General features: G+C 47.5%; 1 protein-coding gene across 6 annotated transcripts in view; it reads right to left on the reverse strand.

Moving 5' to 3' along the window:
- The window catches only part of cntn5 (contactin 5), a 159,423-nt gene that overhangs the window by 52,747 nt on the left and 91,507 nt on the right, over positions 1-15,169 (reverse strand). For 5 of the 6 annotated variants that reach the window (XM_023807274.2, XM_023807275.2, XM_072701282.1 and 2 more), the window contains 3 exons: positions 13,427-13,642; positions 5,525-5,648; positions 4,595-4,770 (listed from right to left, as the gene is read on the reverse strand). In XM_023807274.2, the coding sequence (XP_023663042.2) occupies positions 4,595-4,770; positions 5,525-5,648; positions 13,427-13,642 (516 nt within the window). Of the gene's footprint in view, positions 1-4,594; positions 4,771-5,524; positions 5,649-6,508; positions 6,553-13,426; positions 13,643-15,169 lie in introns of those variants that run through there. The other variant, XM_023807277.2, reaches the window with a different exon arrangement.

Consider the following 15,169-nt stretch of genomic DNA (forward strand, 5'->3'; position numbering starts at 1 on the left):
TGTAAACTGTCAGAAAGACAGAAAAATAGTCTTGGCCTATATATATATATATATATATATATATATATATATATACACACACACACACACACACACACACACACACACCAATATTCTGCAGTGGTTTGTATTTCATTAAAAAAAAGAAACTGCCCTCAGGATCGGAAATGTATTCCTATAGGTCATTATCAGCCACCACACAAATTACAGGGGGAGTAACAGACGGAGATTTAGTGCTACTGGGGACCACAGCAGAAACGCAGAGGTCTGCATTTCGTACGAGTGTTTTTTCATTGATTATTCAAGGGACCAGAGGAAAAAAGTAATGAGTACAGAGGCCACAGCGTTCATGTCACTCTCGCCTGGGTTTCCATCTGAACTCTCAGTGCGCTTTGAATAACAGCCTGCGGCTGTGACAGCAATACTCCAGCCAGGTCCGGACACCAGCTCCACCTGTGCTCCACCTTCCCTTAGCGACTACACCAGATGGTCTTCCCACCCTGACGTCTAAAGAAGTACTTTCCTGATTCTGCTGCCAGACGTCATGAAGCTGTCCACACATGTTAATGCCGTCATCCTTGGCGTTTACACTGAACGTTGGGAAAATTCGAGCACCCACACGGAAAGAGGAGCATTTGGCCTGAAATCACCATCGCTCCAATCCCACAAGCGACGCCTGTTTGTTATGTAAATTAATATGCCGATTGGTAACTAATGGTATTCAGCCACACCGTGTCAGAGAACAGCATCAGCTAAGGGGTATGAACAAGTTATGGGTATTCATGCTCTGGATAATAAAGCTTCATCTCATTTTACTGTCCGCAAATTTGTGCTTCTGATTCCTATCCTAAAGGCTCCAAGCGTCAGGGAAGATGTAACAGCAAAACACTCACAATGCAGGGCTTTTAGGGCGTCAAACAGCAAGAAATAACAACGAGAGACAGTGCTGTGAGGATGTCACAGGGTTAGACTCAGTGTTAAGATGAGACACAGTTTCTGGTGCTTATCGGCTCCTATCTCCAAGAGAGTGGACCATGCAGGAGAAGAACTTCGTAGGAAATCCATCAGAGCCATGTCTTCAAAGGGCAGGTTGAAAATAGTGCAGCCTTTGCCAGTGTCTCGAGATCTGTGGATTTCAGGAAGCCATCCTTTCGGGGCAGCTTGGGGGCCAACTTACGCAATCTGTGAGCACCACAGCAAAGCACGCGGCTCTTGCTTTTTCTCAGTTTTTTCAAAGGAACAACAGAAGGCCGTCAGATTCGTGCGGCAGCTCGTCTCCGTGGGAGTCGAGGTCCAGGCCGCACGCTGACGAAGAGCCCGCTGCCGGCTTTGTGGGGCCTGCCGTACACTTCTTCTTAAGAGGGATGGATTATTTAAAAAAATCAAGCAAAGTCTGTACAGCCGTGCCAGGAAAAACAAGTGTCATTGAGTGGATTCTGAATGACCGGCCAATGGTAGCATCAGCGGCCCACTTTGAGGAGTCAACAAGGGGCACCCAATCCCTCCTTCAGATCCTCATGCTGTGTATAATGGTGACATAATTTTTTTTAAAAAAAGGTTATTCAAATAGGTGATGGCGAGCTGACAACTGGACAGAGTTCTGACATAAAGGCACGGCTGCATGAAGGACTCTGGCAAGGAGAACGCAAGTATGACTGTGAGAGAAACCTTCAGATGTTATATGGCGAATGACCTGCCTTCTCATGAACTCAGCCTTGATTATTTTAGAGAAATATGCAGTGATCTGTTTAATAAATCCATGTGACAGCTCTGTCATTTCCATGGACGACGACTCCGTAGAAAATACAGCTGGTGTTGCCTTCTGAAGCTGGAAGATTATTCTGTATTATTTTCCTATGACACCAATAAGCACCCGGAGAGCACAATACATCTATTTTTATTATGTGTACTGCTCCCTTATTCCCTTTGTTTTCATTTATTTAATTTCTAGTTTTTATTTGATTATATGGGGTGTTGTATAGATTTTCACAATGGTGTGTAATAACATTATTAATGGGCCATTTCTACCAACCACAGTACCCTACAGACACATTAATTTCTATGCATTTTAACAAAGAACAGGACCAACAATAATACCACAAATACTATAAACAGTATAAATAAAATGCACAGCGAACTCTGGGGGCAGACGACGATGAATGGACCTGAAGAACCAAAGCTTTGCTGCAGATCAAACGTTCAGCGTGAAAATTTTTGAGTCAAGTGATAAACAGAAAAGTATGTTATGCTGTGACAGAGACAGGGACGTGGAAAGAGAGAGGGACAAAGACAGAGAGAGGGAGAAAGCAGGAAAGAGGGGGACAAAGATGGAGAGAGGGACAAAGAAGGAGAGAGGGGGACAAAGAAGGAGAGAGGTGGACAAAGAAGGAGAGAGGGACAAAAAACAGAGACAGTGAGTGACAAAGACAGCGAGTGACAAAGACAGAGAGAGGGATAAAGGTGGAGAGAGGGACAAAGGCAGAGAGAAGGAAAAAGACAGATACAGTGACAAAGGCAGAGACAGTGACAATGACAGAGACAGTGACAATGAAAGACAATGAAAGTGACAAAGACAGAGAGGGACAAAGACGAAGAGGGTGCATGGTTCTCTGTGTGCTGTTGGAGCCACCCTTTTGTGTACAGTTTTTTGAGTCCCCTACGTACGGAATTCGATAAAGTCAATGAAATACCCATTTTTATACCATTTTCTCAAGATAACAACAAGATTTTCTCATGATCTCGAGAAAATGAATGTAGCTTTTCTTCGTAATAATGGCAACATTCAGCAGTGTGGTGGCGACGCACTTTAATAAGGCCTGGAGCTTCTATACAGTTCAATTTACACTGAAGAAGTAAAGTTAACATCTCATTTTATTGTCATATGATCTATATGTGTTGTATACAAAGATAAGATGTGGCTTTTCCCAGGACCATGGGGCAACACAGACAGGAGACACTGCTCATAATGTAAATGTCCTCTAAAGCTTGGAATAAATCTATTACAGCCTGTGTTAAGCCTAGACTAAACATATGACATGATGATCAATACATTACTGCTCTTCTGCCATTTCAAACAGGATAACCCTACCAATGATGTGCCATGGCTGTAATACACTAAACTTTAGGCTATATTTTTATCCTTGTAAGTATTCCATTATTGCGAGGAAAGAATGTTTATTTTCTCAAGATATCGAGAAAATTAAAATGGTTTAAAACATAATGATGCTTCACAGCTTTTCTCAGCTTCCGTACTTATGACTCCAGAGACACACACACACACACACACACACACACACACACACACACAAGAACTCCCAGCTGAGTCTATCTGAGGCCCCCTTCCACATCAGATCCAGTAGAGGGTGCCCACGATGCCCCTTGCAACCTCTCCCGACCTCTGCTGTCTCATCCAGCACTTTGTGCCAGATAGCTTCACAACCAACACAAAAGCTTGTGCCCTGAACTCTGATGAAACTGGAACATTTGATCCAAACTAACAGTGAGCTCAGCGCCGACAATGACCAGGCCAAGATTATCATCCCACGGAAAAATACCATCAGGCTGACATTTCCTTTGATAAATATTCATCAGAAATGTAGCATGTAGCGGAACAAATGGTTCTGCTGAAGAAGTTACAAATATTGTATGAGTAAGTCACATCAAGTGAAAAGACACACCAAGTCGTCATGGGTAAGTTTGGTTCGGGGGTCCTGGATGAAGACGCATTCACGTTGCAACCGAAGAATGTTCCGCAGGCCATGTGTGGGCTAAGATGCTTAATATAAACACGAGTGCCTTTAGAGAGACATGCTTTACTGCAAACTTCATTCTTACAGCCCCGGAGCACATGGGCAGCTCAACCACAGCGTCAGGCACCTAACCTGTACACTGTGGACTGGGTTTGCTGGAGACACTGGCAGCCATGCTTTCCTCAGGCTGTTAGGGTCAACATTACTGGGAGACCGTGAGCAGAATGCATGGGCTCCTCACATTTTTGTATTTCAAGTGGAGGATTTCTCTGCACGCTTCTCTGGATCGGGGCACGGATACGGCTGGGAATTAGTGCAGGGGACCAGCTTAAGGAAAAACGTTCCACATGCTCTCGCAAACTCAGACATAAGTAGGTGACACTGCTGCCCGGTCCAGAAGGGAGTATTCTACTTGGCTTGGGGCTCCCTGTCAGATGGAGTGACAGATAGTGTTGATGTATGATGACATCATAATGGAGGCACCCGTTTATCAGGCCGATACTAACAAAGTCTGGCTTCATTGAAATAGCCATCCAGGAAAACAAATGTGTTGGTTGGTGGTGAGTGGCTTGATTTGACAAGGACTCAAAGTTTCAAGGTCACCTGAAGGCTCAAATATTGACAGTATAGTTCCTGCTGTTATACAGTAATACATGTGCATTACTGAAATGGATGAAATTCGAAGGCCACTTTCACTAAAAATGTGGTCAACAAAAAAAAGAGAACGACATGCAATCAGCAGCTCAGCTGAAGTTCAGGACAGGCACCTTCTCAGGGGTACAGGAGCAAGGCTGTTTCCATCACAGTAAAGAATGTCCGTAGTAACTAGCAAGGGGTACACTCACGGGCAAACTGTAGCTGGGCGTCTCTGCTCAGGACGGTGCCGATGCTGTTGTGGGCCTGGCACTGGTACCTCCCCGAATCTCTGGCCTGGCTGGGCTCGGAGATAACCAGGTTGCCATCGATCAGGCTGTAAGGCCAGTTGGTGCTGAGATCCAGTTCAGTCCCATTGATCATCCATCTATAATCAGCAGAGGGGGCACACCTCAGCCATGACCGGGAGGATGCACAGAAAGGACAGGCGGAGAGGATGTACTGAGAGGACATACAGAAAGGACATGCAGATAGGATAAGCGGAGAGGACAGGCGGAGAGGATGTGCGGGGAAGACAGGCAGAGAGGATGTGTGGGGAAGACAGGCAGAGAGGATGTGCGGGGAAGACAGGCAGAGAGGATGTGTGGGGAAGACAGGCAGAGAGGATGTGCGGGGAAGACAGGCAGAGAGGATGTGTGGGGAAGACAGGCAGAGAGGACGTGCGGGGAAGACAGGCAGAGAGGATGTGCGGGGAAGACAGGCAGAGAGGATGTGTGGGGAAGACAGGCAGAGAGGATGTGCGGGGAAGACAGGCAGAGAGGATGTGCGGGGAAGACAGGCAGAGAGGATGTGCGGGGAAGACAGGCAGAGAGGATGTGCGAAAAGTATATGTGGAGAGTACAGGCAGAATGGTTGGTGACACATATAAGTATTTATTCATAAAATCTCAATGCTTATGACTTGGTCCCGCTATGAATCCTAACAGTTTCTCCTCAAAACATCACTAGAGCACCTAAAAGCTCAGGCCCTGTCATTCCTTCTAACTGACAAAATAGAGCTGCAGAGGGCAGAGTCCGGCCAGACTGCTTTATCTGGACCACATTTAAGGTCCTTTTAGACATGAAGCTCCCTCCTGGCATTCCTGGTGAGTCCCCCCCCCCCACACACACACACACACACACCTGTATGTAGGAGCAGGGTGGCTTCTTGCTTCACAGGTCAGCGTCACCTTCTTCTCGTCGGACTCCAAGGCGAAAATGGTGTCGTCGGGCTCTTGGACAAACACAGGCCCAAACTCCTCTCTCTCTGGGGAGCAAAGATGGTTTGGAAATTTTAATACAAGAAATCATACCTCCACCAATTGCACTACTTAATTTTGGGCAAATAAAATTATCAAAAAGCTAATTAGCGGGTGGAGGTAGTGGCAGTGGATGAGGGTAAATATGTGTTACCCTCCCCGAGGTTTTATTACACCTGTTACAGAAAACGGGAATTCGCCGGCGTTAGAGGGTCCCAGGAAATTCACTCTGGATGCACTCGCAGCCGCCTGCTATGGCTGCAGGAAGTCACTGCGCCGCCGAGACACTACACAGAGACGAAGAGCCTGTAAAAGCCGCACGCCCCCCTCCCTGCCTCCAGGGACGCCAACTACGCTGCTGGCTTCCTGCTTTGTGCGTGCGCTCGGAGACCGCAGCCCAGGTAGGCACCAGCTTATCGCATTAGAAATGCGCCGCACGGATCCTACCTTTGCTGCTGTTAGCTCACCCAGGTTGGAAAATCCTCACAAAAGAGGTCATTTTGAAGCTTCCCCCCTCCCCGCCAGGTAATGACCCATAACTATTTTTTTTTGGGACTTACTCATTATGGAGGCACCCCCGATAGAGGCATACAGCGGACACAATCACCACCATTTATGCATTTTACACTGGCAACGCAAAGCAGTTACCAACACAGGGGCCGGCAGCCTCCATCTCTGGCCGGCAGACCATCTCTGCAACAGGTGTAGGGGCTGAGACATGAGCCCCCGGCGGAGGGCTAGGGGGGGTCACTTGGCAGCCCCCACAGCGATAAGCAGCAGGCACGCCGCAGGGCAGCCAGGTGTGGCCAATGGGGACGCACATTTCCAAATTCAAATTCCAGCAAAGTGGTATCTGACTGGCCCTCACCTGGATCGCACAGGCAGCTGGAGGTTTCGGCCTGATTTCCGTGCACTACAGTAGAACTGAGCTCGCTGCACAAGAACAGTGCACTCTGTTGTTATTTTTGGTCTCATGGATTCTTGGACACCTACGAAGAAAATGTGATCAACTGGTCGGCTAATGACTTGCCAAATACTCGGCGCAGGTGTTGAATGAGGTGCTCTGGGTGTTAGACAAACAGGGAACCCTCATGGTGAGAGGCGGTCCCACCAATCAGACGGGTCGACAGAGAGTAGGCGGAGTAGCCATGGAACACCAAAACACGCCTCTCTGGATCTGCAGGTCGTCAGAGATGAAAAGCATCATTCTCCAAAGACACCCCCAGACGCCCATTGACTTGGGTCTCCTTTGCCGTCTCCCTCTTACACGTACAGCAACTTCCCTTCTTCTGTAAATAATTCACACCATGCAAGCTACTGGAGAGGCCTTCACATCTAATCAAATGGTAAGCTTTTGACCATCCTCTGAGGACGTGTGCTGCAGACGACTCGCTAATGCTTTCTGCATGAGATGTAACCGACCAAACAGCATGACCCAGCCGGTGACGGTCTGCTTCCCTGTAATATCTGCCACGCGCTGTACCGCATCCGGCCATTAACGGCTGCATTCACAAACTGAATGGTGATTTTCTCTGAAAATCAGATTCAAGGACCCTTTTAGTGGTGTTTTGATTGGCCAGTATAGTAAGTTAACTAAAATAAAATACACAGGCATTTGTAATCGGTCACCACGATCCCTGGAAGTCCCAGCTGAAGGCCTTTTTCCAAAAATAAATCCAATTATGTGGACTAATTATTTAAACAAAAGACCTCTGACAATGATACTATGCTTTTAAAATTTCTGTTTCAAAGACACAGAATGGCTTTAAATGGCTTCCATCGCAAACAGTATGTAGGACAAGCCCAGTGTGGCGATCCGAATCTAAAATAGAAACGGCTAATATAGTTCTAGGTGTGCCTGGTACCTCCATGGTAATCCTGTCAGACACTCTCAGCATGATATTAATATTGAGGGAACCAGGAGATAAAAGCTGACATTTACAAATGGTATGGTGACACCAGGAGCTACACACCAGGAACTACACACCCTGGGCCCTGGTCACACCATGGGTGTGTAGCTCTGGTGTCGCCAGGGCCCTGGGTGTGTGGTTCCTGGTATCACCAGGGCCCTGGCAACACCAGGAGCTACACAGTCAGGGCCCTGGTCACACCAGGAACTACACACCCAGGGCCCTGGCGACACCAGAGCTACACACTCATGGTGTGACCAGGGTCCTGGGTGTGTAGTTCCTGGTGTGACCAGGGCTCTGGGTGTGTAGTTCCTGGTGTGACCAGGGCCCTGGGTGTGTAGTTCATAAACAGAACATAAACAGCTCAATTGGATGATACATGAATCATGTTAAAACAAGATCTTTTAGATAACAGCATCTACTGGATGGTTGGATAAAGGTTTCTTTTTAAAATATATGAATAACATGGCCTATAAAAAAATATTGTAAAATACATGCAACTGCTGGACTACTGACTGCTGACCAAAAGAGAGAGGAGGCCATGAGATCTGGCCGGCTGGCTGATCCCCAGCAGCAGCCTGATGGGATTTCACACACCTGGGGCCCCACTGCACAAGGTGGTCCGACTCGCCTTCCAAATAATCCATCTGCTCATCCGTCCGTTTGCAGAGGCTGTTTATTAAATTAGGGATGCAGAGCGCCAGATGCAATGCGGTGTACCGTGAAAGGTGGTGTAACTGGGGTCTGTCACAGGGCATGTCTTTAGAACAGTGTTTCCCAACCCAGTCCTCGGGGACCCCAGACAGTCCACGTTTTTGCTCCCTCCCAGCACCAAGAGAGCAAAACCGTGGACTGTCTGGCAGGGAGTTGGGAGGGAGCAAAAACATGGACTGTCTGGCAGGGAGCTGGGAGGGAGCAAAAACATGGACTGTCTGGCAGGGAGCTGGGAGGGAGCAAAAACATGGACTGTCTGGCAGGGAGCTGGGAGGGAGCAAAAACATGGACTGTGTGGCAGGGAGCTGGGAGGGAGCAAAAACATGGACTGTGTGGCAGGGAGCAAAAACATGGACTGTCTGGCAGGGAGCTGGCAGGGAGCAAAAACATGGACTGTCTGGCAGGGAGCTGGGAGGGAGCAAAAACATGGACTAATAGGCAGGGAGCTGGGAGGGAGCAAAAACATGGACTGTTTGGCTGGGAGCTGGAAGGGAGCAAAACCGTGGACTGTCTGGGGTCCCCGAGGACTGGGTTGGGAAACACTGCTTTAGAAGGTAAGAGAAAGCCAGAGCAGAGAGGAGATGTGGAGAACGTGTCCTCCACACAGGACAAGTCTGAAGCCACACCAGGAGACGTCCCAGCAGAGCAATGGGGTGCTCAGGATGAAGACTTGCGGTCCAGTGACGGTCAAGGATCCTACCGGTATCGAGCTGACAGCATTGCACCTCAAGAGCATCCAGACCAGCACCTCATTTTAACACGTGGGTCTGGCTCTTTATAAAAGTACATTTACTGAAGCCGACCTGGACATCACAACAAGTCATCTTCACAAACATCTTCACAAACAGCAGAAATAACATCTGAGGCATCGCGACACGACAACCAGCTCCACAGATCAACTGGCTGAGAAATATGAGTGCAGCCAACGATGACGGATGCGATTTCATTATTTGGTTCCAAATGCAAAATTTAACGTGACGCTTTACATCTACTTCACATTAAATGCATTAATCTCTGCTGGTGCAATTCATGCGATTTACGCTGACATGTGTGGTAACATTTCTGTGGTACTGGGAGGGGCGGGGGGGCATGAGGAAATAGAGAAAGCAGCACTGCAGGGCCCCCACCCCCCCCAGCACACCACTCTAATGTTCCTCCCTGTCTTTAATTTACTTTTCCGGCAAGTTGAACCCCCTCTAATCAATCATTGTCTATGGGTCCTGCCATCTCGCACCTTCATCACGGAAAAGAGCAGGCCTATCAGGCTTGGGTCTGTCGATAGGCCATCAGCCCCTGACTCATCCGTCCAAGAGGCCTGATATGTTTCTCTCCCCGTTCCTGTGCCTGCACTCGAGGCTGGGGGGGGGGGGGGGGGCGGGGGACTAGGTCTCCAGGGGGAGACCACAGCTGCATCCACAGACCATCAAGCTTCATCATATTAAAGCAATAAATCTCAGCATCTTGTTGGCATGTAAGGGGTGGTGCAGCTAAACAAACATGACGTCGCATATTTACATGCGATATTCTGAAGCTTCTCTTTGCATAAGGCTTCACAAACACGCCGATGCATATTTACACGCGACGTTCTTCTTCTGCCATAAGGCTTCACAGCCCCAATAATGCTTTCTTTGCATCGTATATCCCGTCTTACAGACTATTTCAGGGGGTTGAGGCCCTTGCTCGATAGCCCATTGGACACGTGACAGTTCTCCCAAGGATGGGATTCCAACCAGCAACTTCCGTTTACGGGCAGAGAGGCCAAACCCGCTGAGCCACACGCCGCCCAATTCACTGAAGCAAGTAATCTCTTCTTTTGAGGTCCAATTTCAGCCTGAAGAATACCTCCATGTAGGTCCTACACCTAGTACCGAGGGCAGGTCTGCAGATGACCAGGAAGAAGGATCTCCGTTATCTTCCTCTGCGGGCCTCCCATTCGTCACGTCCTCCCAGACACCAGGGCATTATCATGCAGGAAGTGGGTGCTCCTCACCTTCTCGTGACACGTGGTTATGGCGGCAAGCCGTCGGGCCAGTGAAGGTGTAATAAGATGGAAGCGACTCGGCGGCTATGTGGAGCGGCACTCGGTTCTCCGTGGTAACGGCTCTTCATACTGCCACAGCGTTATGAATAATGCAGCCCATTCAAATCAATGGCTGAGCAGCTAAAGCGCTGTTTATCCTGCGGGAGCGTGATGGGGAACCTGTGCAGCGAATCTCTATTACAGGCACAGCGCAAATGGAGAGCCCTCGGAAAGACAAACATTCCAGGGCTGTCGCTTTCCGGGCCAGGCTGACTTCAAACACTTTCAGGTAAAGCACACATATGCGCACGCACACACACACACTTGCGCACACACAGTCACACACACACACACACATGTCGGATAAACATATCTTTATGGGGAGTACTCAATCATTTCTTTGGGAAAAATGCTAACGCTAACTATGACAACCTTAACTCCTACCCAGCCCTAACCATAACTATGAGTAACCAAGCAAAATACAAGAGTTTTTGCATTTTTAGTTTTTTCATTGCAGGACTCACAGATTTTTATTATATTAAGTAGTAAAAAAAAATGGGTATTCATCACACTGTGGGGACATTGTGTCCCCATAAGGTAAGGTACTGTATACCTGATCATCCCTGACTTCAAACACATTCAGGTAAAGCACACACACTTCACACGTTTTCTCAGCTTCCGTACTTATGACTCCAGACACACACACACACACACACACACACACACACACACACACACACTTGCGCACATACACTCACACACGCACACACACACTTGCTACATTTCCCGAGGACACAAAGCCTCGTCCACATGTACTGTCATGTCAAAAAGTCTACGCCACAGTTGCTCGCTAATATCGTTTAATCGAGAGGAAATAAAAGCTTTTTTTTAGGAGAGCACCTGTCAACAGAGTTTGGGAAGTCCTGGGCAAAATGCCAGCAGGGGGCGTCGGGGAGCCAACGGCTGCTCTATGTGTTGGCCAGCATCCAGGCTCCATTTTCTCGCCCCGCGATCGATCAGTGGGGCTCTGACTGGGTCGGAAACAGACCTGTCACTCGGAGCACCGGTGCTGTGTGCTGGTGAGGGGCCACAAAGTCTGTACTGCTTTCACTCATGCCACTGTTGGCCTGGGTAATTAAAGCTGGACAGGTGACAGATGCGTCCCCTCAGGAACAAATGAGAGGGAAAAACAAATCTAAAACAAGTCTCCATTTGGAAGGGATCAAGGCTAAATTATGTATAACACTACAAAGAAATCGATGCTAAAACGGGATCAAAGTCCTTTAACTGCCCTCAAAACGCACCAGAAATGCAACAGAATTCCCCTCCATTTCTAATGTGTCCTTAACTATAAAATTACTTAAAAAATAATCCATCCATCTATCCATCCATCTATCCATGTATCCATCCATCTTCTACACCCACTTGTCTTATTCAAGACTATCCTGGAAGCTACGGCTGCAATGCAGAATAACTCAGGATGGGGCACACTAACACACCTACGGGCAATTTGGTAACTCCAATTAACCTCAGCATGTTTCTGGACTGTGGCGGGAAACCAGAGTACCTGGGGGAAACCCCACGATGACACGGGAGAACATGCAGACTCCACAAACATCAAGACTCAAACCCTGGTCCCATAGGTGCGAGGCTACATGCATGGGAAAATGCACAAACCTACATACACACTCATAACACGCCCCAACCCTTTCCTGCATCTACTTTAATTTTAAAAAGGTCCCACAGATGCCTTCAGACTCATACATCTGTTGCATCCTCACCAAAAGAGATCAATCCCATGATTCACTGCACCCCTAGTTCATTCTTGGGAGGTAAGTTAGCAAGAATGCTCTTCCCGAGACCACAAGTCTGATCTTTGCATGGTACTGAGAAACACCTCAGGTTTAAGTGTGGGACCTGAGTGTCACCTGGGCTCAGACACAGCAGCTCTGCTTCATTACAGTCTTATTTGTGGCTATTTAGAGCCAATGCGCTACGCTTTAACCAGTGGGGTTGGGCATTCAGTCCCCTGCGATTCCTACTGCTGTGAAAAGAGGCGTTATAAAGAGCCAGCTGATACCATCAAAAGATGGTGATTAATTAAAGCAAACACGTACAAACATATTAAACATATGTTTTAGTAATAAGATTTACGGCAGTGACTGAAATGGTGATTTTGCTGCAGAACTACAGAAGCAAGGTTGATTTAGGGCGAGAAGAGTGACAGAATCTTGGACTGGATAACACCACGATGCTTGATTATTTTTTTTATTTTTTTTAATTGTAATCATGAAGAACAGCCTCAGCTGACATTAAAGTATGGGGGGGAGCAATGAGGAATGACGGGAACATGCAGACAATTGCTGACCACTGCTGAAATATTAGAGCAATATTATGTGCTGAAATAAATAACCAATAATCTCTGCTAGAATCATTAACCAATAACCTACATTATAACCAATAATCTCCAATGAAATGTTTAACCAATAATCTCCAATGAAATGTTTAACCAATAACCTCGGCTGAAATGTTTATCCCACAATCTCTGCCGAAATGTTTAACCAATAACCTGTGCTGAAATACTTAACCAATAATCTCTGCTAGAATGGTGAACCAACAATGATTAACCAATAATCTCCAATGAAATGTTTAACCAATAACCTCGGCTGAAATGTTTATCACATAATCTGCCAAAATGTTTAACCAATATTCTCCACTGGGATGTTTAACAGATAATCTCTGCTGCAACGCCCAGCCCCTAATCTCTTCTGACATGTTTAACCCATCACTGACACAGGTCCGCCACGCACCCCTACTGGGGCAAGGAATTGTATTGATTTTTTTTTTAGTTTTTTATTTTTTTGACAAATTCACCCACCGAGAAAGATATGTTTGCAGTGACAAAAGCCAATATTTGCTTGTTCCTTCCAAGATCCCACAGGAATGCCAGAAATGACAAGATGTGAATTATTGGATTCTGCACTCAGAATAACATCAATGTTTCATGTGTGAGATCCCAGAAGAGCGCTAAGCTCCATCCACATGCATCTCCCCCAGCATCGGACAGGACGTGCGACAAAGCAAACACATCTACAGCATGACCGATGTGCAGGAAACGCAGAGATCGGTCGATGTCGCCCACCTTCGCTCCCCGGGTCCTCTTGGGAGCCTTGAGCACCGAGGCCTGACGGGTGGTGCCGTGAGGGACCGGGCCAGTCGGAATCGGCCGGCGACCCGGTCCGGCGGTCCTGCCGGGGCCGGCCCCTGTATCCGAGCGATGAGGAGCTGGCGCCATCCTGCTTCATCCTCAGCACAGCGGCGTAGTAGGCGGGACGTCCAGCCACCGCTTTGGAGAATTCTGGAAAGAGTGTGAGAGCCGTCAGACGCTGTATGACGTATGAACCCTCATTATGAACACGGTGAAGAGGGATCCACAGGGCTGAGTGTGATCTTCAACGTGGGACGAGTCTGCAGACACATGCACGCACATTTACACGTAAGTAAAAGTTTTATTACCTTGCAAAAGAGTCTGCAGGGTTTGCAGGGTTTATAATAGAATAATATAGATTTGCCGTAAGACTTCTTACATGAGCGTCAGAGTCTGAAAAGTGTCACACCAGATGTGTGAGGGCTGGCTGCCCTGGATCCAGGCACGCAGTAGATTCCATGTTTCTGAAGACCATGACCTTAATCATCTCACCAGCCAGCTTCTCACTTTGTCTACATCCCAGCAAATTTACCAGCCTCTGGTTACATCTTTAGCTTTTCTCTGATCACTGTCAAACAAATTGGACTTTAATTAGTGACTTAACCTGGAGAAACACAGTAAATTATGCCGATACCGTTCCCCGATTAAAGTCGAGCGGCTTAATTACCTTTTGAGCAGACTCCGCTGCTGCCTAACACAGTGCCTGGCGTGCTCTACAGTCAGAGGCATGACTCATACATTTTAATACAGACTGCGTATTCTCAACATACCGGTGAAATTCATTGTTTAATATTCAAGTCCTCATTTGCAGCGATCCCGGTTTTTTCATTTCCGGGTGATGGATTCTGTGTCTCCAGTTCTCCGTAAGATGTTACATGCGCCTCATACTGATGTCCTTTATGATGTACGCCTACCTGCCGACGTCAGGCAAAGTGACCTCCGGTGACATGTGGACCACAGTGTCTGGTAATTAAATTTATCATGATAAATGAGCAGTAGGGGGCCTGGAACTTCGGCGAGCTCAACTTGGATTGCCTTGGGAAATTATACACATGTGCATGTCTGTGACTAAAAGGTGTCAGCTCTGTATACTGTATGACAACATTTGCTAAATAAACAGAGAAACATGCAGTGCACGTTTAGCACAGGCAGCGTGAGCTCCGGATGACGAGATTCCGCCCATCTGTAGCCGAAACGGCGCTCGTTAAAACACGAAACCTCCATCCCCATACTGTAACGTGAGCACAAGTTCACTAAAGATGCAGCAGCGTCCGTCTGGCGGACAGGAATCCCAGATGCCCGGCATATTATGGGATATATCTGAGGTTCGATGCACGTTGGCTTTTCTATGGTGCTGGCAACATGGACGTCTGCCTGTTTTATTTCTATTTTGCAGGCCGGAGTCGACTCACAAGAAAAGCTTCACTGACATTTATGAGATCCCAATTAAAGATCCTCATAATACTTGCTAATGTGACCTTCACTGGCTAGCTGCTAATGTGACCTTCACTGGCTAGCTTTTCCGAGGTCGTGATCGCATGTTTACGGATGTCCCCACTCGCTGCATTCATTCCAGAGTGGCCGCCAGTCATGTGTCGTATTGCGGGTTCGAAGGCGATCACAGGCACAGAGATTTGAGATACGGGCCTGCATGAGTGGCCAATGCTTGCACATAAA

The sequence above is a fragment of the Paramormyrops kingsleyae genome, chromosome 17 (assembly GCF_048594095.1).
Source record: "Paramormyrops kingsleyae isolate MSU_618 chromosome 17, PKINGS_0.4, whole genome shotgun sequence".
Taxonomy (NCBI): Eukaryota; Metazoa; Chordata; class Actinopteri; order Osteoglossiformes; family Mormyridae; genus Paramormyrops; species Paramormyrops kingsleyae.